General features: G+C 35.9%; 2 protein-coding genes across 2 annotated transcripts in view; one reads left to right on the top strand and one right to left on the bottom strand.

The window, feature by feature from the left end:
• The first annotated feature begins 431 nt into the window (after positions 1-431).
• The window catches only part of LOC142340318 (fer-1-like protein 6), a 41765-nt gene continuing 14974 nt past the window's right edge, over positions 432-27222 (top strand). The window contains exons 1-4 of the mRNA XM_075390892.1: positions 432-973; positions 5282-5435; positions 5857-6122; positions 7365-7510. Coding sequence (XP_075247007.1) covers positions 432-973; positions 5282-5435; positions 5857-6122; positions 7365-7510 — 1108 coding nt within the window. The remainder of the gene's footprint in view (positions 974-5281; positions 5436-5856; positions 6123-7364; positions 7511-27222) is intronic.
• The window catches only part of LOC142339251 (vacuolar protein sorting-associated protein 28 homolog), an 83623-nt gene continuing 72487 nt past the window's right edge, over positions 16087-27222 (bottom strand). The window contains exons 2-8 of the mRNA XM_075389122.1: positions 25966-26041; positions 25799-25888; positions 25196-25301; positions 23298-23402; positions 22942-22995; positions 22770-22861; positions 16087-16394 (exon numbers count right to left, since the gene is read on the bottom strand). Of these exons, the coding sequence (XP_075245237.1) occupies positions 16268-16394; positions 22770-22861; positions 22942-22995; positions 23298-23402; positions 25196-25301; positions 25799-25888; positions 25966-26033 (642 nt within the window). The 5' untranslated portion in view covers positions 26034-26041 and the 3' untranslated portion in view covers positions 16087-16267. The remainder of the gene's footprint in view (positions 16395-22769; positions 22862-22941; positions 22996-23297; positions 23403-25195; positions 25302-25798; positions 25889-25965; positions 26042-27222) is intronic.

Raw genomic sequence — 27222 nt, 5'->3', positions numbered from 1 at the left:
AACAGTTATGACAGTGTCCAAATTTTAACAAATATGGTATGGTATAAATATTTTGAAAAATGTATTAAATTGGGTCTGTATTGGTTTAATAGTTCCATAGATTTTTTTTCTGGGTGTCTGCGTTTTCTCCATGAAAAAGTTTTCATGTTTTGAAAAATAAAAAAATTCCATAAATTTTAGTAAAATTGATAAAGCCTACTTATACATGCAACTGCAAGTCTTTCAGAACCAAAGCCAAAAATGATAAGCATTGTTTGTTTACTTGAAACCTTTTCAGCTTGCGATTGGTGAAGTCACGCTTCCGAGGGAACAGAATCAAATTTTACCGAAGAAAAAGATCAAACAATATTGCAATTTCAGACTCGCTTGAAACTGATTTTTGGTCCCTGTTTTACGCAGCTCGCAAAAGTAACGCTGTTCAGCTGGATAAAATGAAAACAGAAGATTCGAACGACGAGACTAGTGGACTGCTCTTTTACCAGTCTGACCTTGAAGATTTTTATGATAACTTTGCGGACTTCTTGACAACTTACCCAATGACAAAACCATCTTCAAAATTTCGTATGACCAGCTCGACTAAAAACCATGTTTGCGATTTGAAAGCGGCAGTCTCGGTGTACCACAAGGATAACGCAGGGTGTACCCCAGGGTTCTCTTATTTTTCCCGCTGTCCTACAACATCTCGAAAAAAACTTTTGGTTCGTCTTTACATTCTGCAGGCGGAAAATTTGCCAGCGTTGGATTTTGCTACGCAAATGTCCGACCCGTACCTGTATGTGCGAACTAGTGGTGGGGAAACATTTGGGAAGAGAGAAGATTTTGTTACTAACTCTTTAGATCCGATGTTTGGGGTTTGTTTTGAGTTCAAGGTCAACTTGCCAGTTGATTACCTGGTGCGAGTTGAAGTGTGGAATCACAACAAAGTGTTGAAGGATGAACTGATTGGGTACACTGATATCGATATTGAAAACAGGTATCTAAATAGGCATCTAACTTTATAAATAGTCACGTTTTTTTGGTGTTAAGCGATAGATCTTTGGGCTTAGTTTTTAATTGCTCTCAAATGAAGTTTGTAGCAATTATATTAGTCCTGTCGGTGTTTTTTTTATGCGATTTTTCGCTTGACCGATTTTTCGTCTGACGCTTTTGACTTTTCGTCCTCAAAAACGGGATAAACAGGTAGCGCCCAGCGGGCATTAAGTTCTCTTAGAGCCTTTCAGCTCTGTTTCACAGCTCAAACTGTTTTGGAGACTTATACTTATACTTATGGTGTGAACACCCTTGAGACACCCCCCCAACTGGGGAGAGACACCCCCCCAACTGTTGACTCCCCCACTATTGCCCTGCCCCCACCGCGCTGTTGCCCACCCCCACCCGACTCTTGCCACCCCCATCAGCACATCCCCAACCCCTAATGGCTAGTTACTGACGAACAACCGCTTGCTAAAAACACGCAAATTTATGCAAATTTTCACAACTTCTTTAAAGCTTTTTGAAAATTTTTGTCATTGTTGTAAAACTTTTGTCAAATTTTTGAGTTTTATCAAACTTAGATGTCAAGGAACCCACTCTATCATTTGATAATAGGTTACTGCACGTTTTCCAGTGGTAATAGAATGGTTTCAACTTTTCCATTTCGCAATTTTTTGCAATTTTTTGAAAAAAACTTGCAAATTTTTTCTAGGTTTTTGAAAATTTTTGTCGGCTTTTAGTTTTATCCAGCCTTAAGAGCCAAGGAGCCTCCTCTAGGGTTTGATGATACATTATTGTATAGTTTCTAGACGTAATGGAATTTTCTTTCAAGATTTTAACATCACGAATTTTAGCATTTTTTAAAAAAAAAATAGCATTTTTGTAACATTTATTGTCATTATTCAAGATTTTTCAACCTCAGGATTCAGAAAACCTGCTTAAGGGTTCGATAATATTTGGCTGCATAGTTTTTATTGGTAATTGAATGGTTTTCAACTTTTTAATATCACAAATTTTATCGATTTGTTTTTATAAAACTTGCAATTTTTCAAGTTTTTTTGACAATTTTTGTCATTTTATAGGATAATCTAGCCTCAAGAGCCAAGGAACCTCCTCTAGAGTTTGATAACAAGTTATTGTATAGTTTCTAGATTCAATGGAGTGTTTTTAAAGAGTTTGACATTTAACGAGATTTTGCATTTTTTCGAAAAGTTTTTGACAATCTTCAAGTTTTTTTGAAATTGTTTGTCATTTTTTTAAAAGTTTTTCCTGCCTCAAGAGCCAAGAAGCCACTTTTGAAGTTTGATACTAAGCTGGTGCTTAATTTCTAGAGTTAATGGAATGGTTATCTTTATTTTAATTTTTTTTTATTGTTTTAGAAATTTTTTGACAAATTTTAATTTGAAAATTTTTTGAAAATGCCAGTGAAACTTTTTGAGCCAGTGAAACTGTTTAAAGATTGAAGTAGGCATAAAAGATGGTCTCTTGAGACAATGGAATGGTGTTCTGAAGATATTAATATCACGAATTTTAGCATGATTTGTTTAAATTTGCAATTGATTTTAAAATTTTTGAATATTTTTGTGCTTTTCTGAGTTTAACGATCATTACTGGCCCACTACGCTTTTCAAGTCTTGCAGATGGGTTACAGGACAAAAATTCAGAGACAAAAAATGTCTTTGAACATTTTCTTTACTGCGACATGTCGAAACTTTTCTTTGGAATTTTGCATTTTGAATTTTTTTTCTATATGATTTAGTTACTAACAAGTTTAGAAAACTTGAAGTTGTAGAGTCGAATCTCATCATGGAAAAAATTCCTGGCTCTCTCTCTCTCGCTCTCTTTGTTTTGGCTGGCGTTTCTTTCCTTCTCCTTCTCGCTCACGTTTAATCTCTCTCTCTCTCTCTCTCTCTCTCTCTCTCTCTCTCTCTCTCTCTCTCTCTCTCTCTCTCTCTCTCTCTCTCTCTTTAATCCTTTTGTTGATGCCGCACTTCAGCGGCTGTTATGTGGCGTGAACTCATCGTCTATTACCCTAATCTCAGGCCCCTTCAATCAAGCTAAAGCTAACCTCACTAAATAGTGGCTAGGTACCGACGAAGCCAACCGCTCGCCGGTTGTTTGAGAGCAATTCGCCCGACTTTAGTCGGTTATGTTTTTAATATTTTTTTTTCATTAAAAATAGTTCTTAGATTTTTGTCAAAAAAATTTTGCCTTATTTTTTTGGCAAGTTAGGGTTACTACAGACTTAGTTCTGGGTAAATGCTTCAAGTGGTACAGACAGAGAGCATTACGTCTCATGGCTTTTCTGTTGCTTTAGAAGTCACCAATTGTACAACTGCACAAAACTGCTGAGGAGGCATAAAATTATGCGCAAAGGCGAACTTTGGACCTTCCCTTACGCATAATACAAAACTAGCATGCTATATTTATCTTCAATTTCACATTGTTACAAATTACAGCAGTCGTTACACAATTTGGTCTCCCATTTTTTCCATTGTGGTATTTTAAATTGAAATTAGCGGTGTCAGCCACAACAAACTCAAAGAAAGTTAATGCCGTTACTGAGATATCAAAGGTTTCAGGAAAAACATGTTTGACAAACTGTACTTATGAATTGATAAAACTGGCACGAATAAAAATAATCGTTTAGCCGTTTCATGAAGTTCATTCGCATCAATTTTTGGATAAATTCAATCGGAAAAAAATATTTGATTAGTCTTCGTTTTCAAACGTTATGTCATCCAGGCCTTCCTTAGTTGAAAAGACCGTACAAAAACAACAAAAAATTTTTAAAAAATTTCTCTCATGTTCAATTTCTAACGTAAGAAAGAGTCGGTACGTTCAGTTTGTTCGGTATTGTTGGTTTCGAAGGTAAGAAATATTCCATATCGTCGTTTTTGGTCAATAGAGAGATTCGGTATATTCGATTTTGGAAGATTCGGTATGTCCGTTATTTATACGTAGGAGATCGTCGATTTGTTCGGTGTTTAAACGTAAGAGATCTTCGGTATGTTCAGTGTTTGAACGTAAGAGATTGTCGGTTTGTTCGGTATTTAAAGGTAAGAGATCGCCGGTGTGTTTGGTATTTACACGTGAGAGATCGTTGATTTGTTCTGCTCTAGACGTAAAAATTATCGGTTTTTCCATAGGAATTTTGGATATACCTGTTTAAAAAGTAGTCAAACGCTCTGATAGCGTTCTTTTTGCAGAAATTCCAAACGTGCATCTTGAAATTCGAAAAGAAAATGCAATATTTTTGAAAGTTCTTCTTTAACTCGTTCCTAAAATAATTGAACGAATATATTTTTCTTGGTTACTTTTGAATTCAACAATACCGAATCTCGACTCGTTCTTACGTTCAAATAACGACGATACCGAATCTGTTTTACGTTCCAAATCTTTCTTATGTTAAACGACGATATCGAATCTCTCTGATGTTAAATACCGTGCAAAAACGATGATGCTGACTAAAAACTCACAGAACTTTCGTAGTTCTGGGCTAGGAAAAACCGACGTACTGACGATTTTTTGTTCAAAAGCTGAAGATTTCTCGACTAGGGTAATCCAGATCAAACTTTTTTACTTGTTTTTTTTTGAAGGAAAACATTTGATCTCTAGGCGGTATTGTATTTGTTTGATATTGGAATATTGAGGGCTCCACAATATTTTGCGCTCAAAAGCAGAGGATTTCTTCAAATGTCTTCCTTCAAAATTACCAAAAAATAGTTGCATAAATTCCACCGTTTCTCCTATTATCACTGTCCTGTGCAATGATCAGTTTGAATATGCAAATATAGTTCTCCAATTATCACTGTGAAGCTGAACCTGCGTAACTATCTTACGATGTAGTAATTTGTAAAATGTGAAAAATTTGTAAATGTTTACAATTTATTCGTTTTATTGCTTTAATCCTCATGGAGCTCACTGTGGTTATCAGCAGTTTTTTTTTCTGGCACACCAACTGTTATTTTCTACAGTCAAAGGTGAACAGAGCTGCTTTCAGAAAAAAATTGCAGCAAAGTTTTGATTTTTTTTAAATCTTTTCGAGACAGATTTCAGAAATTTAGAAAATATGCTTCTACTGCTTTTCATTAACAATGGTTAATTTAGCTGAATAAGAAGTGTGACTACCCATTCATTTTATTGAGTAGATACTATAGGTATTATGAAAAATTATAGATATTATAATAGACCGTAATAGTCCACCAGAGGGAGGGAAAGACAGCTCACAACTGCGTCATGAAAAGCAGTAACCTTATTTTTCTCGAACGTACTAAATTTTTATTGACTTCGGCTAGTTGTTTTCCAGATGGACTTCTAAGTACCGTGGCATGTATCCTTTGCCAGATGCTTTTGATAATCGATTGTGGGGGGACAATCAATCACCTAGTGACATTCTGTCACAGTGGTGTAGACGACATCTGTTCACACAGCCTCAGTGGATCAACAGTCACGAAGTTCAGGTGTGCAGAAATCAAACTTTACATAGATTTACTATTGGCTCACCCAAACAATCAACTGTTTCATAACTAAAAGTGTGAAAGAGGCTTAATTTTTGTAATAACTTTACATTCGCTTCTGGGCAGCTTATGATGAATCTGACTCGAGGCAGAGATGAAAACAGTGGAAAAATGTGAAAACAAAATTCGGTGAGTGCAATGAATTTTTGTGAGAATTGAGGTAAAATTTGGTGTACAAAAATTGGTTGCATTGTCTAATTTATAAAGCCATAAGGGTAGATATGATAAAAATCAAAATTTGTTGCAATATTAACCAAAGGAGGAGATCACAAACTGAAAAAATTGATATTAACACTGATTACCAGAAATGATTTCTTAAAGTTTTACAGAGGGATATTTCTAATGTCATATCTTGTGCTTCTAGATCTCGGACACAATTTACGAACTGGCAGACTACAAAACAGAACAGAACACAGCAGCAGTAAGTGGAGGCGGCTCATTAACTGTGCTATCGTCTGATGACGTCATACGACAGATGCTCTCTCTTCGCATTCTGCAGTCGTGGAATATGGTCCGTGAACATGTTGAGAGACGCAGGCTTATAAACCCTAACATGGGTAGTGGTAGTAGAGATGTGGGCAATTTGTATATGTGGATGGAGCTATATGACACAGATTTGGGCCCTCCGAGGTACACAACATGCAAAAATTGCATTTTCCCTAGTTAAAAAAAAACCTTCGAGATAATCAAATTAATTACAAAAAAGATATGTTAAAAAAATTATTGTGTTGTTTAATTGCTCTCAAACGATCATAGTTCTGAACCAGTAATGAAATAAGACTTGGATTTAGACTTGCCCAGTACTGAAATTGACTTGGCGTTAGGTCCGGGGAAGTTTGTCACAACTATATAAGTCCTGCGGTCTTTTTTAATGCGATTTTTCACTTGGCCGAATTTTCATCTGACCCTTTTCACCATTCGTCCACAAAAACGGGATAAACAGGTAAAACCCAGAGGTCATTGCTTGACCCCCCCCCCCCCCCCCCCTATTCAACTTAACTAACGATAGCGTCCCTAAGCCACAGCTGGCTACTATCAAAGCCAATCGCTCGCCGGTTGTTTGAGAGCAATTTGCCAACATCACTCAAAAATATTGGTGACCTATAATTCAGTCAACAAAATTTTGTAACTCTAGCAATGATTTTCTCGGTTACGTGACAAATACCGAATGCCAAAACACCCAATGTGCCGAAATACCCAATGCCAAAATACCCAATTAGTTGTTTAATTGCTCTTGAACGAACTTCATAGCACTTATTGTAAACGTGTGTGTCTTTTTACGACTCGAAGAGGAGTATTGAGATTATACAGATTTTTTTACGACTCGAAGAGGAGTATTGAGATTCTACATGTTTTTTTTAGCAGAAAGCAAGTTTGTTCATGACTTGAATTTTGACTTTTTTCTATTCGAGCTTTTACCTCCGTTTTTGATTGTTGACTTCTGTTTTTGAACATTGGACTTTAACAATAGCTTAGTTTGGGACGTATAGCAGTTGGTAACAGTCTGTAATTCAAGGTGAAGAGGTCAATTTGAGAAAATTTGATCCCATTTAACTACCTACCGCCCCCCCAAAAAAAACTACCCCCCCCCACGTACCTCCCCCCAACGAACGTACCTACCCCCCCCCCCCCCCCCCCCCGCATAGTATTGAAGTATTCAAATTCGTTCGGAGGGCTTTCGTTAATTTCTCTTTGATCCCTACGCCTTACCAGTCTCTAAGAATGCGATCCACCAATATTGATTTGAGGCGGCAATTTCATAGTGTGAAGGGCGTTCTTAATCTTGACAGTTTGACCCCCCACTCAATCGTCCAACTAGATTCTGGAGTATCTCAGTATCATTCACTCCGATGCAGCTAAGTCATGTTTTAGATTGTCAGTGAGGGACATATCTCCGCGGCAGCCAGAACCAATGGTGTTGCGAGTGGTAGTGCTCTCGTGTCAAGAGACAGTTCTACAGGACAAGCCATTCAGCACAGATATGATTGCAGACATATACATACAAGCATGGATAGAAGGTAATCATATGACACAGGTTTCCAATTTAATTAATGCGACAAAAAATCAACGCCAATATAATATCGACGTTTCAATGTTAGCAACTTTGAAAAAAGTAACCTCTATCCTTCAAACGTCTTTTTAAAGGCCCTCAATCGAAGTTTGTATCATCTATTTTAGTTGTAGTAGTAGTTGTTGTTGTTCTGGACTTTCAGCTCGTGGCTGAGGGAACTTTGTCCCTACCGGCTTCATTTAAACTATGTCTTGTTTTTTCTGCATGTATTGCAATTGCAAGCGATTTGCCAAGTGCAAAAGATGGTTTCAGAAAAAGCTTTCAGAGTTTCAGATATCCAGAATTCGAATTTTCAGTCCTGCAGATTGAGGAACAATCTGAGTCGATTTACTATTCTGCATTTACTGTTCTAAAAAATTCATTCCGTCACCTCTCAGTGCGTCTCTTTGGCAGTTTGAAAACTTCATGTTGTTGATAGCCGTCACTATAACCTCAGGCAGAATCAGATCACAGTTTTCGTCACTGACCAATTTCACAAAAAGTAAAACATCCATGAGTTGCATAAATATCGGCAACAAAAGAATTTTCGAGATTTTTAACTGATTGAAGCAACTGGTATTTCTGTTCCCGGTTATAAATTCCAATTTGTTTCCATGGAAACGCCCGATAACACTAAGGTCTATTCTCAATAATAACACAAAGGTGAAGTCATAAAGAAGAACTAGAAGTGAAACCAATTTAAACAAACCAAGATGACTCCTATTCTCACATTCTCAAACCAGATTTCAAATTCCTGCCTAGCATGTATAAAACTAGATTAGCCGTGCGAATTCGGAAATCAACATGAAGTCTCCTTGAAGGGTTTGCGTTGACGGTAACTCCTAAATTTTCGACTGGAATCTTACGTTGCAGTCCATTACCAGAATTTCAGCTCGGATTGAGCTCTTTGAAACTCAACCTGGACGCATCGTTCTATGGCTCGCTCCAATTTGTTCCAACTCACTCATTTCTCAACGGCGTTTAGATCAACTTGGAATTTTCAGAAGGCTTTTCATATTTACAGCAGCTTGAGATGGTCTGCAGAAAGAAAAGATTTTGTGAAAACAAGCGCTTTGAAGAGATTGTCGACAAAATTGCAGAATAGAAGGGGACCAAGAAAAGAGCCTTGCGTTACGTCACTAGTCACATCAAAAGCGTTTGAGCATTCGTTGTCCACTCGTACGTACTGCTTTCTGTCTCTGAGGTCACCAAAAAGAGTTTGTAGCAGACAATAATCATCTCCAATATTGGAATATTGGCGACCGTCTCCACAGTTCGAACTCTATCAAATGCTAGTCTGTTGAAAATCTACAATTATTGATTTACTATCACTGTCAACAGCATCAAAGATCTGCTGTAAGAACTTCTGCTTGCTGGTTAAATGATTTTTCTCTTTAAGAATCATGCTGTTGTTTTTAAGGAGATTTCGAAAAATGTTGGTAGAGACAGAAGTACATACGTTTCTCAAAGAATGTAGTAATTATAATCAGAAGTGAAGTGGGTCTGTAATATTCCCCAAGGTTTTCATCACCCTTTTGTTGATTTGCCAGCTTTGGGAATCTTGCGCAGGCGTTTTAAATTTTCGAACATAGTGTTCAAGGCAGAAATGATGCGTAACCGTCCGAACAACGCCACTTGGTTACGTTCAGAGATGTTGAAATATCAAAGTCGTGTCTTTTGGAGACACAGAAATTTGTCATGTTTGGATTTTCAGTTTGAATGTTTTTAATACTGAAGTTTGATTTCCGAGTACAGACCGAGCGAAATGATTCTTCAACATGTTAACTTTTTGACGGAGCTATCATTTTGAATGAAATAGTCTTGTGGTCTTGTTTTCAACGCGACCTTTTTTGACCGATTCATCATCAAAAACCAAGAGAGCGAAGAGTTCTTCTAGATCCTTAGGGCTGACTAGTCTTTAAGTACAAATTCCCCGAAACTATTTCGAAGGTATAAATTAATGTTGTGACGAGTCTTTCTTAAAAATTGAACCCAAATAGTTCCCACAACCCCCCCATCACGACCTCCCACACTGTACCCCCTCCCAGATCTCTAACCCCTGCATATGGATCTACTTTTAGCCCATCCCCCTACCCTACCCAATACCCGCTCACCCTATTAAACGAAAGCTAGCCTCATTAAACCGTGTCTAGCTTTTGACCAAGCCAACCGCTCGCCATATGTTTGAGAGCAGTTTTCCAACATTAATCAGTATGTTTGGTTTTTCTTGTCGTTACTTCAATTGATGTGAACCGCCAAAACAAAAACTATGCAGTTTACTGTAAAACAAAGCGCTGGAGATGGTTTTTTGCTTTTACACGAAACAACCAAAGGAGAAGCCAAAACTAAGATTCCTAAATAACAGCTTAACTATGCTTAACTAGGATTCTGAACTACAAAACAATCTCACGGTAATCAATTCTCCTACAAAGCATTTCAGTTTACAGCTGACATTATGGCAAAATGTACGCTGACATTAATTCAACCACCATCATTCCTCGTTTCCTTGTCTTGCCCTTTAAATGGTGTTTGCAATTAACAAAAATTACTTGGAAACTATTAAAAGATCAAAACACTAAATAATTTCTCTTAAACCAAATTTGTAGCAATTACATTAGTCTTGATTCCTGTTATCTGTTTATTTGTCTATCAATGTACCGAATCACCGGAAATACTTAAACTTCCTAAAATGATGTTAAGAAGCGCAGTTTTCTGAGGCCCATTAAACTCCCTTCCCCTCACAACCCGACTTGCCCCAACCAGGCCCCTTACTGCACCCATTTTACCTCATTTCTCCCATTCCACATCTAAACTTCAAATAAGCTTCCTAGACCTTGTCTAGCTGCTGACAGCGTGAACTGTTTACCGGTTGTTTGAGAGCAATTTGCGCAATGCTATTCAAAGTTATTTTAGAATTTAAGTATATTTTTTTTAAATCAGTTTTACTGTTTAAGAGAGTTTCTGCTAATTTTACAATGAGGTGACTGTTTATTTCTATAAAAGTTGCGCAAAAATTTTTGCCGAAAAGAAGTATGCTGAAAGTTTTGTTAACCACAGTTTCGTTTATTTAGTATTTTTTTTAAACATGTAGTAAAAGCGCCAATAACTGATATGATAGGGCTTTTATCGTTCTAATTTCCAAATTCTCTAAGAAATAAAACAAACTGACATTATTTAATTGATGGCACTTGAATTCCATCGAACACGATTTTCGGCACAAAATCTACATTGACAAATTAACACGAACTTCTCATTCAGTTACGTATTTTTGAAAGCTGAATAGATTTTGTTACCTCTCAAAATGGTGTCTACCGTCAAATTTAAAATCAGGTTAGGTCAAAGCAAATCAAAACATATTTTAAAGGTAATAACAAAAAAATGTTTTAATCGAAAACGATAGACAGCTACAATAACAATTGTGACCAAATTTTGATTGTTACTGTTCGCAACGTAATTTTCACTCATTTTAACACATTTTGCCTATAATATGGAATAATTATCAGTTCAATTTTGTGTCCATATAACTAAGCTTTTTTCAAAATTTCTCAAATATTTTTGCTGATAACATGCGTTGCTACTGCTAAAAACACTGCTCTAAAACAGGCTTAAACTGCACTCGTAAATTTCATGTCTTAGAAATCACGATATCTCAAAGAGTCAGAGAATAGTCGATCATTACCCATCCGGTGGTTTTTTACAATCCAAAGGTTTGTGACAATTTTTGTGGACTATTATTTTCCTACAAACTTCATTTATTTAGCTGGAGCATATTAATTTCAAATTGAGCGTTGATTTTTTGCTTTGAACATGGATCATTATTATAATGTTACCCAAACTTTCCCTCTCGTCCCTCAGTTCCTCGAACCCCCCGCTTCCAACCGTATTCCTGAGCACTCGCCCCTGCCCGAGCTCACCCCACCCACGCAAATACTCATTGACCGAGCCAACTGATAACCAGCCATTTGATATTCAGAAGACGTGAGTTGGGAATCTTTTCAATAGCCGTCTTTATCCTCCGCACTGGTTATTATTGCGTTTTACGTTCCTGATGCTGTTTTTCTTTCTTACAACGGTTTTACACATTTTCACCGAGACTTTGTTTTCAAAACGGGATGAACAGTTAACACTCAATGTTGCTCATTAAGTTGTATTGAAGAATTTTAGCTGACGATAGTAGATTGCCAGTGATTAGAGTGCTAAAATGGCTTAGAAGTCCTAAGTTCAATGAAAAAATGCCCTTTTTAAAAGTCTTTGAGCACAAAAGATAAATTTTTGTTAGATTACTATTAAATTATTGTTTTTAAAACTTCATAAATGTCTTTTTCAAGCAATAATTTTTTTCTGTCTCTTCGTTTGACAACCTAAATAATAATAATTTTTGAAATTGTTCAAGTTTTTTTAATGTGTTTGTCGTTTTTGAGATTTTTGATCGTTAGGGGATAAAGTAACACATTTTAGGACCTGGAACAAAGTTACTGAAAAGTGTTTAGAGACAAAAAATGTTTAAAAATTTCAATTAAAAAATGTTTTCGAGTTATCCTTTAAGTTCGCAACTTTCTTCAATTCTTTTCCAAAAAATGCTGTCAATTTTGGAATTTTTCCGTATTAAGACGTCAATAAAACGTCTAGGCCTTGAGAATGATTTATTCTATGTTTCTAAGAGAAAAATAAATGGTTTAAAAAATACGAGTATTACAATATATAATTTGTTCTTCTAAAACTTCTAAAGTTAGCAACTTTTTCCAACTTTTGCTGAAAATTGTTTAGTTGCTCTCGAACGAAAACTGAAGCAACTGTTGTAAACCTGTGTGTCTTTCTGTTAAACAGAATTTCTATGTGACAGTTTCTTCGAAAACGGCAATTCGACTTCATTTTTTGCGTAACTCTTTCACGCTTGACTTCTTGGATTTCGCGTAGCATAAATAGACCTTATCTAGAAACAAAGTCTGTTGCTAAAACAAAAGCGATTTCAAGATAAGAAATTACAAGGTCCTGTAGCTAAATAAATGTTGCAATCTGTTCCGTCGGAAGTCAACGATCTGAAACATTTCCATGGTCAGAATTTTAGTTCCCAATAAAATTCTCTAGGTTACAGCCCCCTCTGGTTTAAATTGCCATGCCTGTTGTTCGACACCAATTTGCCCAACGTTTGTTGGTTTATGTTTTGAGCTTTTGGTTTTAACGGGCCTATGAAATTTTTTTAGAGCTGGAAAAAAAGGATTACTTGATAGTACTCGAGACAATAAAAAGCTTCAGATGAAACCAAAATTGCGAAAATAAACAGCTTGGAAATTTTTAGTTGACAGTTATTGTAATTGTTCAAACTTTTAATTTAATTTAGTGGTCCGATAATCGTTTGTCTGAGCTTGTGAGAGGGCAATTGTTATATTTCAATTGCATCAGTGTGGCTTCCTTTTTTAGTTGCAAGAATCTTAGCGATGCTACTGTTATTGTTGTTTTCCAAGTCCGTGAGTTTATGTTTATCCGCCATTAATTGCTCTTGAGCGAAGTTCATAGCAATTATTGTAAACGTGTGTCTTTTTTAATGCAAAATTTTCGCTTGACAATTTTGACTTTTTGAGTGACTTTTACGCCCTTGACTTTTTGCGTTTCGCGTGATCTAAAATTTTCTCTCAATCACAATTTCAAGCAGCTGAATTCAATTGGCGGCAATTTAATACTAAAACTCAAATTAAAAGTGCGCCGAAACTCGTGCCAGCTTTTACTTTAGATCTTAACAGTGGTATATGTTAACCTCTAATGTGGTTATTTGAAGCCCACTATTGAACTTTTTAGTCCCATTTAGGCATACCCTTCCCCCCGGCTGAAACGGGCTGCAATTGATTAGAGCTCCCACTAGTCGTTCGAGAGCAATTCTTCCGACGTTTAGTGGGTTATGTTTGTTCAAGTGGTCCGCTAGTCGAATACAGCATTTTAGAATTTAACATTCAATCCTTTTCATTGTATTTAAGGAAATCTCGTGCTTTTTTTCGCACATCGTCGAACAATTTTTTTCTCGCTCTTCTTTTCGCAATTTTCTTCAATCCAGACAATTTTTTTAATTTTTTAGGCTAGTTGCATTCTGCTCTCATTATACTCAAAGTGCTTCCAAACTTTAGTGCCTCATTAAAAAACTTGACTCAACAGAGTCGGTATCGAAGAGCCGAAACCTATAAAGCCTAATTTAAATTCCGGCAACTTGAACTTTTTTTCTTTCAAGTCTTAGTTAGTATCACTGAAGCTTATTGGTATTGATACTAGCCCCGCATCCTCTCGATAGAAAGAGGTAAACTTTGAAGTACAAAGTTCATAATAGCTCTCACTTTAATTTTTTAAAATTAAAACATCAAGTTCTTTAATTTCTCGCAAAACTTAAAATTAAATTAGTCTTGTGTGCTTTACAAGATTTGCTGTTTGACCTTTTTCTTGTCTGCCACTTTGAATTTTTGGTCCTCAAACGATAACAGGTTATTAATAGACTGAGCACCTCTCTGAGCCATACTAGTATCAAAGTTTGATATTCACCAAAACTGTTTTGAGGACAGTTTCATGGTCCGTTCTTGGTCTTTAAAGTATGACCAGCCAAAAAAAAAATCGCATTGTCTCCCATTCTACACATGGGGATTTAAGCCGCACCCCTCTCATCCAGCCCTCCCATTTCGACCCCCCCCCCCCATCTCCGGTCGTTTGTGAGCAATTAATGGTTCTTGTGTTTAATTAGCACGGTTGTGCACTTTTCCATGTGACCATTTCTTATCCTTTTTTCCTTTTAAAGAAAAAAAGATAAACTGGCAACGCCTGAGAGCTTAGACTTTGTGCAGTTCATTTAGAGACTTATCGTTTAAGTGTGCTAATTCAGAAATTTGCTAAAAGGCAATTTTGGGAGGCTTGGACCACGCCTTCACTTTTCTTGCTCCCTCGTTGTGAGGCTACCAACTCTAAGGCAGTAGGTAAATTTACCACTACAAGCAATTTGAACCGGATTAGTTGGTGGTTGTCATTACAAGGTTTGTTTCTTCGTGAATTTGAACCAAAAACTTAAGAGTCACCTTCAGCACTAATGGCATGCCTAAAAGTCTCCGCACAATAAATTAAATAAAATAACCGACTAACGTCGGGCAAATTGCTCTCAAACGACCGGCGAGCGGTTGACTTCGTCAGTAGCAAGCCACGGTATAGTGAGCCTAGCTTTATCTTGATTCGACTCTGCAACTTTTAGTTTTCTAGCCTTGTAAATAAATAAAAAAAAACTGATATTTTAAAAATTTGCAAAATATTGCAAAATTTAAAAAAGCTTCCAGATTTCGAAGTGAAACTGTTCAAAACCAATTTTTCTCTTTGGAGTTAAGTCAAGTAACTCATCTGAAAGACTTGAAAAGCTTCGTTGGCCAGTAATGATCGTTCAACTCAGAAAAGGAGAAAAATATCCAAAAATTTTTAAAACAATCGCAAATTTTAAAATCTTGCTAAAATTCAAGATATTAAAATCTTCAATACCATTTCATCGTCTCAAGAGACTATCCAGTATCCCTATTTCAAGTTTTAAATAGATTCACTGGCTCATAAAGAAACTTGGAACAAGATAATAATTTTCCGAAAATTTGGAAAAAAATAAAATCAAAATTTTAAAAATTTGCTGAAGCTAGAGTCATTAAAATATTGATAATCATTCCATTAGCTCCAGAAACTATGCTAGAGTTTATCATCATACCTTAGAGGAGTTCCCTAGGACCCGGGTGCCGAAAAAAATTCAAAAAGATTTAAAAAACTTTAAAAAATTGCAAATATTTTTAAAAAAATTTCTGATATCAAAATCTTGAAAAACATCCCATTACTTCTAGAAGCTATGCAGTAACCTATAATCAAACGCTAGAGGAGGTTATGTGGCTCTTGAGGCTGGAGAAACCTAAAAAATTTACAAAAAAAATTAAAAACTTTGCTAAAATGACAAAAATTTAAAAAACACATAAAATTGGTGATAATAAAAGTTGAAAACTAATAAAAAAAACCAATTTCCCGGAATTTATTATCAAAACCTAACGGAGATTTTCTGTTAGGTTGAAAAACCTTAATAATGACAAAAAATGTCAAAATTGAAAAAATGCAAAATTTGTAAAAAAAAATGCTAAAATTCGCGATGTTAAAATGCTGAAACCACTCCACTACCACTAGAAACTATGCAGTAACCTATTACAAAACCATAGAGTAGGTTACTTGCTACCTAGGGCTGAAAACTCAAAAAATAACATAAATTTTCAAAAACGATCGGTTGTTCGAGCGTAGGGGGGGTAGGGGGCAATAGTGTGTGTGTGTGTGTGTGTGTGTGTGTGTGTGTGTGTGTGTGTGTGTGGGGGGGGGTCAACAGTTGGGGTGTTTTCGACCTCTAAGAACCGCCCTTCACACCATAAATATAAGTCTCCAAAACAGTTTGAGCTGAAAGGCTCTAAGAGCACTTAATGCCCGCTTAATGCCCGTTTTCAAAATTCTGTAATGACAACCTGGCTTTCTAAAATGTTCGGAATCTCGTTTTCTATGACACGAATATCAAGCAGAGTAGATTTTACTTTCAGAAATATCAAGGAAGATAATCGTTTATATATATCTAAATCTAACATAAATTCGTATAAGTTAGCATCTCAAGTTTGCCTTAAACGAAGATTGCAATTGGTGGAAATAAATTGCTCATTTATGAAGAATCAACAGTAGAATTCACTCAATTTGAAGATCAACTCTCGTCGTCTTTGAGGGTGCGGATAAATGCATTATAGGAGACATCAAGGTCAAAAGTCAACTGTCTTGTCTGATCATCTGACAATTCATCGGACACGCTCATTTCTCCAAGCGTCTTCAGCCTAGAAACAATTTACTCCCGTTTTCTTTCACCATCAATAATAAAGATGTTCAACAATTTATCAACACAGGTGGGAGATTGTCAGAACATAGATCAGCTTCGTAGATCTTTAGTTTCAAAACTCAATGAAAAAGATTGACCGAAAAAAAACCGTGATGTCACAACTTGATATAGACGGTCTTGTTTTAATAAAATCACCTTGATCTCAAATAACCTTTCATTTCGATTGAGATTAAATCCTCACATTATCAAATAATCAAAGTCAATTTTGTGAGTGAGGAAACGTCACGTGTGACCGAAAAATTATCAACTCGCATGAACAGAAAACTCGCTGCAATGAGTGATAAAAGAGACCTCACGAACGCAGCGCAGTAAAAAATACATGGACCAATAAAAGCTGATTTGAAGTGACCGTGAAGTTAAATGGTCGAAACAAAAATCTGTCGAAGACCTAAAAAAACGTTGCCGAAACAATTACGGAATTGACTCAAATCGTCGGAACTTCCCCAACAAAACAATCAAACCACTGAAACTTCAGAACAACACACAAAAAAAACGTAGCACGAATTTCATTATTCAAAGCACAGTTGAACAAGAGAGCAATTCTTTGCCTCGTCATAGATAAAATCTTCAGCACTGACATTGTTGAAGCAAGCAGAAACTTAAAGAAACTGCAAAGTTTTTCTGAATCTATACGAAAATGATGAACAACTGAATCTTCGAAAAACTTTCAATTACCATGAAATCACAATGAAAACTTAAAGTGAAATTTTGAAACCGTAAGACATTGTATTAGATTATCGAGTAACCAAATGAATGGAAGAGAAATTTTAGGACGGACAAAAAATGACTGTTATAATACACGTTTCTCACAAATTCAGCTTACCGGAATTACTTATAAAAACATAACGGACTAGACGTCGGAAGAATTGCTCTCGAACGACTAGTGGGAGCTCTAATGAAATGCAGCCTGCTTCAGTCGGGGTGGTGGGAGGGGGTGAGGAGGAGGGGGAGTGAGCCTAAATGGGACTGAGAAGTTCAGCAGTGGGCTTCAAATAACCACATTAGAGGTTAACATACACCTCTATTTTAAGTAAAAAATGGCACCAGTTTCGGCGCACTTTTCATGTGACTTTTAGTATTAAATTGCCGCCAATTGAGTTCAGCTGCTTGAAATTGTGATTGAGAGAGAATTTTAGATCACGTTTACACACGCGTTTACAATAACTGCTATGAACTTCGTTCAAGAGCAATTAAACATTAAAACACAAGGTAGACTATAAACCAAGAAAAAAATCAGGTCTAAGAACCATAAAAAACCTAAAAACTGAAACATATGAGCCCACTTTGCCCTCAATACATAATTGAGCTCTCATAACCCATTAAAAAAACTTCAGTCTGTTACGTATTACTGCAGGGTGGATACGAAACGATTCCTACTAAAAACATAACCAAATCAAAACAAATGAGCCAAATTGACGAAAACTGCCGCACCGCTATACAAAACTCCTCACGCCGAAAACAAACCAACGATTCCCTCAGACTCAAAAATTGAAGTCACCGCCACAAGAACTTAAGCCAACCTCTAAAAACACAATCTTGAAATACGATTTCGCCCTTCATTACCCTAAATTACGGCTTTCATTTAAAGCCAGGGAGGGCGGTTTGGAAGGGTGTAGGTGGGAGGTAGTGTAGGCGAGAGGCTAGGTTGTGGAGTAAGTACGTAAGTGCGGGTGAGGGGAAGGTGCGAGGTAGGTGATTGAGAAAAGGAGAAAAGGCCAAAATGTCTCAACTTGACCTTCCCCCTTGAGCACTACTGACCTTTTGTCATCAATGGAACTCAACTTAGTGTATGCAATTCATTTCTCTGTGTCGAATAAATCAAAATAACTTTTTTTGCTTTTAGATCAGATGACTGAACGAAGTCAAACTGGTAAAACAAAAAAAAAACTGATAGAAAACCAATACTCCTTTTCGAGTCATAAAAAAATCAAGTGAAGGCCAATAATAGCTCCGCCCAGCTATCGATATCGCAGCCATTAAAATATCTGTCAGATTGCCAGAAAATTGTTGCGATAGCTTGTAGATTTACAGTCTCAAAAAATGTTGAAAAAGTCCGACGAAGAGAAATCTCAGTCTTTTTACTAATTGCCGAGATCTCCTTTTGATTTAGAAAATATCTATAACTCAAGTATTGTTTCTATAAGCTGCCTTTAAATAGCCTTCAATCAGCGAAATATCTTCAAGTGACCTTAACACCTTCAATTAAAGTGAGCAAAAATGAATTGAAAGTGAAGTCATTTTTGAGAGCGAGGTAAGTCACATTTGATTAAAGATTAATCAGAAAAATGCAAAAAAACTTGCTCCACTAAAAAGAAAAATGACGTCATGACCCCAATGCAGGTAAAATTTCAAAAATAGAAGAACAAGAAGCAGATTTCACGAGAGCGTGACATCATATGATTGTAACAAAAATCATTACGACGGCATGAAACCGGAATAAATTCCGGAACCGACTCGAAGATTCGTAGTTCATAGAACATCATCAAACCAATCATACCATCAAACAGGTTTGAAAAACGGGACACCTATTTCATTATTCCTAACTTAGTTGAAAAAGAAAGAATCGAGAATTAATTTCAAAAGAATAAAAGAAAACCAAATAAAAACAGCAGGACAAGTCCTGAATTACGATTTGAAGAATTTCTATTATTGACTAAACAATTAACTTCTTATTGACTAAGCAAAAAAACGAGACCTAAAAGTGCCTAGAAATGGAACTGGAAAACCAAATTTTAACGCCGCAAAATCTCTCAATTTTTTAAACTCCATTTCCTGCTTTGGCATTGCCAAAATCACCACATATTTGACTTCAAGAATCGTGATAATGTGACCAGATCTTAAAACAGACAGCGCCCCAATAGAACTCAGATTCTATGAATTGTAAAAACCTCTAGAAGGTCAATAAATAATAGCTCACACTCACAGCTATTGGACATGCTTGACAGATTACCATAGAATATCCGTCATAACAACGATAGGGATTGAAAAAAAAAGTACAAACAAATTCAAAATGAAAACTATTTGGCCTTCATTTCGTAGTAAGAGACATTCAAGTTCCCTGTGACAGGAAAGAGGGGCTACTATCAAAAACAAAGCGCATTTTTCGATACTGACTCTGCTGATTTTATATTTTGCTGAGCAACTGCTGCTTAAAAGCACTTAACAGAAGAATGGGAAAAATTAACTAATAGAAGTCAAAAAGATGTTAAGTAAAATCATGAACAAGCTGTGAACTAAGGTAAAGCGAATCAAATTTGTGTTCAAAGAAAAAAAACATAGCAGGACAAGTGCTGACCTATAATTCATGGAATTTTCACTGAATAAAAACGACTTATATTGGACTTTGAATAGATTGGGGAAACCCTTGAGAAATTCAGATAAAAAATCGAAAAAAAACAGTAAAAATCAACTCTAAACTGCAGTTAGTGAACAAACCACTGGCGACAAATTGAGTTTTTGTTCAAACTTCGTTTTCCTATTCAACCTTAAATTAGAGTAAAATCGGCGCAACAAACAGCGCCTTTTCGCTCCACTTCCTGTTTCGTCGCGACCAAAATAATCACTTCAATTTGACTTCAGAATGAAGAAGTAAAATCAGATTTAAAAACATATCCGGAAGATTTCCGGACACGACTCGAGGAGTCGTCTCAGTGAAGAAATTACTATGTTAATTGCTCTCAAAAGAAGTTTGTAGCAATTATATTAGTCCTGTGGTATTTTTTATGCAATTTTTCGCTTGAATCCACTAATTTTGTCTTCAAAAACGAGATAAACGGTAAGCCAGGAGCGCATTAAAAGGCTGAGCAGCTCTTTCAGAGCCTAACTAGTCTCTAAGTATGCGATTCACCAAAACTGTTTTGCGGAGACAATTTCATGGTGTGAAGGGTAGCTCTTAATCTTAACAGTCGCTGCCATCCCTAAGCCTCAGCTAACTACTACCAAAGCCAACCAAATGCCAGTTGTTTGGGAACCATTCGCCCGACGTTAGTCGGCTATGTTCAATTAAATGGTGCCTACTAATGCGACTTAAAAATTCAAATTGAAGTCAAAAGGTAAAAAAAATTAGCCCAGGAAACCAATTGAATTTAAACAAAATTAAAAAAATTTAATTATTTCTTATGGTTCAATATGGTTTTTTATGGTTTGACAGAACAATAATTCAAGAATAACATTACAAAAATTTCCTATGCAAATGAAAACATTAAAGTGCTTACTAAGCAATAGGCAAGCTATGTCAGGCTCACAGGAGATTTATTCAATAATTGCAAGAAATTGGCAAAAAACAATTTAAACACCTAATAAACTTCTTTACACTACAAAAATTGTAATCACTTGTGATCTAAAAATATTTTGAGCAAAACACATTGTTTAAACTCTCAATGAAAACGGTTTTTAAAAACTATGGCCAAAAATTGATAATTAGCTTATACATTTGCAAAACAGATGAAAAACGTCAAAAACCCATAGAACTCCGGTACCCGACCCCAGCGATAAAAAGCCTTGTTTATATTCCTATTCTTTGATAAAAAAAGATCACTTTTTCGTTGGGAGTAAAATAAAATATTTAGCGCAAACCGACAAAAACGTTAAAACACTAGCAGTAATCAACCGTTCCAATATATTTGAGGTGGGTGAAGAAAAATCAAATAACAATATGCTGCTGATTTACCATTCGTTCATCTTGGCTTTGAAGTTGGCTGAGAGGTAAATCAAAGAGCTCAGGGCATCGCAGATCTCTCGCATCGCAAAAATGCCATAAAATATCGCACCGCATCGCAAAAACTCTTTACACAAACACTCGGACTCTTTACTGTAACAAAATTAAACCATAATCTGAACATGCTAAATTATTACATAGCCCATCCAAAACCAATAAAGTGGAAAAACATAGCCGGCAGATTGCCGGAATAGCTGCGAAAGAATAGACTTGCCTGCCTTATAATTGAGATAGAAACAGATACAGATCTAAATTGGAAAAAAAATCGACGCCGTTCAAAAAACTTTTTTTTTACACAGAATTCTATTGCTCTATTGGACTGAAATCTTGTCTGGACTAAGCAAACAGGCAATTATCTACTGTAATATTTTTCAAAACAGTTGCTCGTCGATAATAAGACATTAGAGGTTATTTTAAAGAACAACATATTTTGAACACCCAAAGTTCTTCCTAATCTAGATGTATTGTAGCTGTACACAACCAAAAACATATACACATCCTAAAACACAAAGAAACCATGAAACACCAAATACTAATTCAATAGTTCCCACCCTGCACGATCAGGAATCTTTTAAGAATCCTGATTTTTTTTCGTTCGGCCAATTTAGCACGATTGAAATCTTCATTCGTTTAAAATTTTTATATCATAAAATTTATGTTCAGAGTAATTGTATTTTAAAAAAAAACTGTTTTAAAGCATTTTAAAGGAAAAAAACATTCAGCGATAAATTAATAAAGCTTGTTAAAATTCATTCCGCAGAAGCCTTTTATTAGTGACCTTCACAGCACATATGAGTTCCTTTGACCTTAAACTAATTCAAATTAAACTTAAGTTTTAAAGTCATTTTATTGAGTGAGGTAACTCACTGATGATCAAAATACAATCCCGCAAAAAGCACTTGGTAGAAAGAGTGAGAAATGACGTCACGCGCGCAAATGTTAGTGAGAAGAAGTCATTCAAAAATTTTGGCCTTTTCAGCTTTGCTGTGTGAACAAATATAAAACGAAAAAGAGCGTCAGACCTCGAAACAAAAAACATAGCAGGACAAGTCCTGACGTACAATTCAAAGAATTTCCATTGACTATACCAAAAAAACTAGACCTAGAACGAACGATGAGTAAATTGAGAAAACCATTTTTATATTTAGAAAATCAATGTCAAAATGCCGCATGTGAACAAAAAACCGCTATCGCCGCTATAAAAAAAAACATTTTAATCAAAAGCCGTCTGAAAAGGCACGTGAAAAAGGCTGGCTTATAGAAAGCCTCATAACCCCTCGATTGCTCTCTCGAAAACAGCGGTAAGAATAAAAAAGCACTGTTTTCGCTCCTCTAAATTTTGCTTAACGCTGAATCCACTCCAAAATTAATCACGCATTTCATTTACTGCTGCGAAACTCGCACCAATAAAGTCGACAAAAGACACTTGTCCAATACTCTTCGAGTCTTGGACATTTTTATTGCCCATTTTTCATTGGGATTCAAATAAAATAATTAGCACAAGCTGACTATCGTTAAAAAATTTAACACTATCAGATGTTCCAATACATTTGAGGTGGGTAAAAAAACTCAATTTACAATATGCTTCTGATTTACCATTCGTTCATCTTAGTTTTGGCCTCGAAGTTGGCCGGGAGGGAAGTCATAGAGCTGAGGGCATCGCAGATCTCTCGTACCAACGGGTAAATCTGAGAACACAAAGTGTGTCATTAATTGATGGAATGGACAAGTTACGATTTTGTTCATGACATCAAAGATGGCAACTTACATCATCTTTGGCGCGTCTCTCCAGCTTCAAACAGTCTGATGTTGTGATGAACAGCTGAAACAAATTCTAATTGAAATAGAAAATAACGCCTTGTCGGATATTGTAAATGGATACATTCAGATGTTCACTAACACATTTGGGTCCTCGGAAATCTAACGTGTTATACCCCAATTCCCAAATTACTGTATTTTGGCATTGAGAGCAGATTATTTACATACATAAACATTGAGACAATTCGTACAATTATATATGGGAGTGGGTGTTGGTACAGAAAGGTGTCAATAATTTGTCAATAACATGTCTCCCCCAGGTATACATTTAATTCAATAGTTTATAGTTATTTTAAAAACACTGACCGATACGATGTCTGCGATGCATTTATTTGAGTTCCCTGTTTTCTCTGTGCGCACTTGGACAGGCTGGTCGTCCTTTATACGCTCTAGAGCAGCCACACAATCCAACTAAAATACTCTTGCTTTTAATTGTACTCATGGAGTAAAGATTTGCTTATGGAGCCAAAAATTCTATTGCTCAATGAACTGAAATCTTGTCTGGACAAAGCAAACAGACAATTATCTACTGTAATATTTTCCAAAACAGTTGCTCGTCGATAATAAGACATAAAAGGTTATCTTAAAGAACAATATTTTTGAACACTCAAAGTTCTTCCTAATCTAGATGTATTGTAGCAATACACATCCTTAAAAAGTAAATTCTGTATTTCATTTTATTCCCGAAGCTTCATTTTACCAGCCTCCGTTGAGCAGTTATTCATAATTAAGCTTGAAAAGAATTCTAATAAACTGAAATGACCGTCAAAGTCATTAAGAGTGAGGTAAGTCATTTATGATCAAAACACATCACAAAATTCACCGCCTAAAAATTAGGGCTGATGAACGTAAAACTGATGTCACTCATATAAAAGCAGCTGAAGAGAATCATAAGTGATCAAAACCCCTCTTTAGGGCTTAGCAGCAGGGGGAAAATGTAAAACCAAAAAGGGTTAGATGGCTAAACAAAAAGAAAAACTAAGAATGTGGCAATATAGCAACAACGCTCTCCTTACAGCTTTGCTACCATCAGTTTATCATGCAATTTTCAACCATAGCCATCATCTCAGTCGGCTAATCTAGTGCTCATTAATTTTACAATTCACAGGACTTGAATATTGTTTGAGTCCTCTCTTCTATAAGACTCGAAGAGAATTGTTGGAGAGTCTTTTCATTGATAGTTATGTACCAGCGTATTTAAAACATGAAATGCCGCACATAAATAATTGTTTAGGTCAGATCGCTGAGGCAAAATTGGAGAGCAAAGAAAAGAGAAAAAGGTTTTCTGTCTAGGTCGCAAATTTGAGCGGGGGGGGGGGGGCGTGAAGTGCAAAAAACTCGCTAACCGGAGCTATTTGTTCTAGCTCGTTTCTCCTTTCCAAAATGGTCAGTTGTCAGGCGTTTCATAAAAATTTTCCCATTTATGGAATTTTCAATAATTTCCTGCCCATTTTTCAGTTTAATGTTTCCAAAGGGGGATGGCATGTTACTTTATCATCTTTTCAAAGGGTGATTTCTGTTCTGTTGGTTTAAGAGGTATTGAGTTCACAAAAAGCCGTTTTTCTTTCTATTCAGTTGTTTTTGGCTGTAGTATGATGGATTTTTTAAACAAGCTGCTCAGAACTGACTCTTCTAAAATGAAGAGTCACTACGAAAAATAAATCAAAAATAGAAACGGATAAAGACAAAGACCAGTTTTAGATGCCTGCATTCAGAATTATGAAATTCGAGTGCGTCAAGAGTGTGCGAGGAATATTTGAGAAACAATATAGCTTTTCAATATCTTTGTTCTTCTTTCAATCCCTTTCGGCGTCATGAAAATCAATCGAGACTGTTTTCCTGTAATCTGCCAAGTATATCTTTAAATAATATCATAAATCTTTAACAAAAAATGCTACCATTATTGTGACAGCACGAGGAGCTTGAACTGTTAATAAGTGACAAGAATACATTCCAGTTTTGTACTATAAGCAGACTTAAATGATACAGATATGCATATAGGTTTAAAAGATTTTTCGTTATCCAGATTGGATTAAACTGTTTGGTATATGACGGGTTGGAACATTGTGTAAACGCACATTGCCGTCATACCTTGTTCGGAAAAGAGTGCAAATCATTCGCAATTTAGTAAAATTTGAAAAAAATTATTAGCTGTGTAATTATTTGCGTCATAAAATTAGAATTACTCTATGATATGTTCTTACTCTGTACTTTTTGACGAAAGAGTCAACATCTGGGAATTCTGGACTCTGCACGAGTTTGAAGGCTGTCTTGTACTGTGCCAGCAGCTTGTTGCACGCAGCCTGGTACCTTCAACAAACAATCCATCGATTGTTTACTTTTTAAAGACAGGAATTTTAATACAAAATTTGAACACTAGTTTACACGTTCACAACTAATATAAAAATGAGGCATTATTTTTTAATGTTCAAAAACAGCTTTCCAATTTAGGCTGTTCGCTCTCATATATTAAAATCAGAATTAAACGCGCTTATTTCTTAAATGATTTTCAATTGCTTATAGAAGTAATGTTGATGAAGCTTTAAAACTATGTTTATTGTTAATGGTTTTAATAGGAGATGTCGGCTAGCTTCATTTCTCAACCCCTTTTAAAGTACCAAAGATATACTCACTACTGATCGAAATCTTTTTGAGCCAAAGATACGCTATTCTGTAATTATTAAAATTCGCTTTAAAGAAAATGATTAAACCCGTTAATTTTCAATTAAAGCCCCCAACATCAGCACAAGTCTGCATTTATGTGATCGTTTTATTCAAAAAACATGTTACAAATTTGATGATATTACTCGTTAGTTTTGACACAATCTCTGATATACGCTCTCTCCAAACATTGCAATGTGTTAATCACAGCATACAGATCCGCCAAATTGTCATAACTGAAACAAACGAGAAGTTATATAACAATTAACGATTTTTTAATTTAATAAAAATAGCAAGTAAATTGGAAGCTAACTGCAGGCGTTCTTTTGCCGTTTCGAATAGTTTTACTTCTTCCATTAATTCAGGCCTTGTTTGACTCATTTTGATCTGAAATAACCCAAACTAGTGAAATATAGGAAACATATTGTCGCCCGTATTGAGATTATTTACGAGTTCGGAAATGACTATGAAGAGTCTACAGCTCGACCAGTAAAAAATGCCACTATTTAAAGTTTCATGGAGGGCCTTTCTATCAACTTTTTAATACCTGGGTTATTTCATTAAGTCCACGGACCCTTCATGTACTTGAAATTAACTGCTTTCAATCATTTTGGGTTTGGTGGTCCCATTTTCTGCGATTTTTGGTTCGGCCATTTTTTGATCTGACCAAGAAGTTTTGTGAATTTTTCTTGAGAAATGGGATAAACTGGCATACCCTGGACGACATCAAGTTGCTGAGCAGTCCTCGAAGAGCTTTACAAGTCTCGATTTGCATGCAATTCATTAAAAATGTGGCAAAAGCATTTTTTTCGTGTTTTTTAGGCACTTGCCTAAAACCTTAACTGGACTGAGCTGTACGTCGAGAATTGACAACATAGAAAGAACATCGAAAGAACCAAAAAACATAGAAAGAACAAACATAGAAAGAACAAAATATTCATATCTGACTTCACTGGAATTTAAGTGCCGAGGTAAGAATTTTGCTTATTGTTTTCCGATCTTTGTTTCGCATAAAATCGGAGACAAAGGAAAGCGAAATGGAACAACTGCACAAAATGCGGCAGCAATCCTCAACGCTTGTCAGTTGTCTTATGAAGTGAAGCTAAAAAAACTTATATGGCTAAATGGAGCCTCACGATATGATCGACATAACACCAGTGCTCACAGAAAAGAGCTACTACCATAAAACCGGATAAATAACCAGGAAGGATTCTACAGCATCGAAACATGGAGACGCAACGAAGTTTGAATACTGCTTTTGAGTCTCATAAAAAACAAGCGACCCCAGGAAATCGGTAACTCTAAAAAAACGTCATGACAAAGTTTCTGGAATGAGCGAAGTTATAAACAATTTCATTATCCCAGATTTAGTGGTAATAAAGCGAATTAAAAAGCCAGTTCCAGCAAAGCCAAATCAAAAGGTGGTTTTGGTATGAGCAATATGACGTGGCAGCATTTCATGTACTCCAGTGAATTAAAACTGACATTCAGAAAAACAATTTGTAAAATTAAAATTCCAAAGCAATCAATTGATATCAACCAAAATTGTTGGTCATTATCATCATTAAAG

Source organism: Convolutriloba macropyga, chromosome 5 (assembly GCF_964194025.1).
Source record: "Convolutriloba macropyga chromosome 5, txConMacr16.3, whole genome shotgun sequence".
In the NCBI taxonomy this organism is placed as follows: domain Eukaryota; kingdom Metazoa; phylum Xenacoelomorpha; order Acoela; family Convolutidae; genus Convolutriloba; species Convolutriloba macropyga.
The sequence above is the reverse complement of the archived record's forward strand: the minus strand, read 5'-3'. Positions and strand labels throughout refer to the sequence as shown.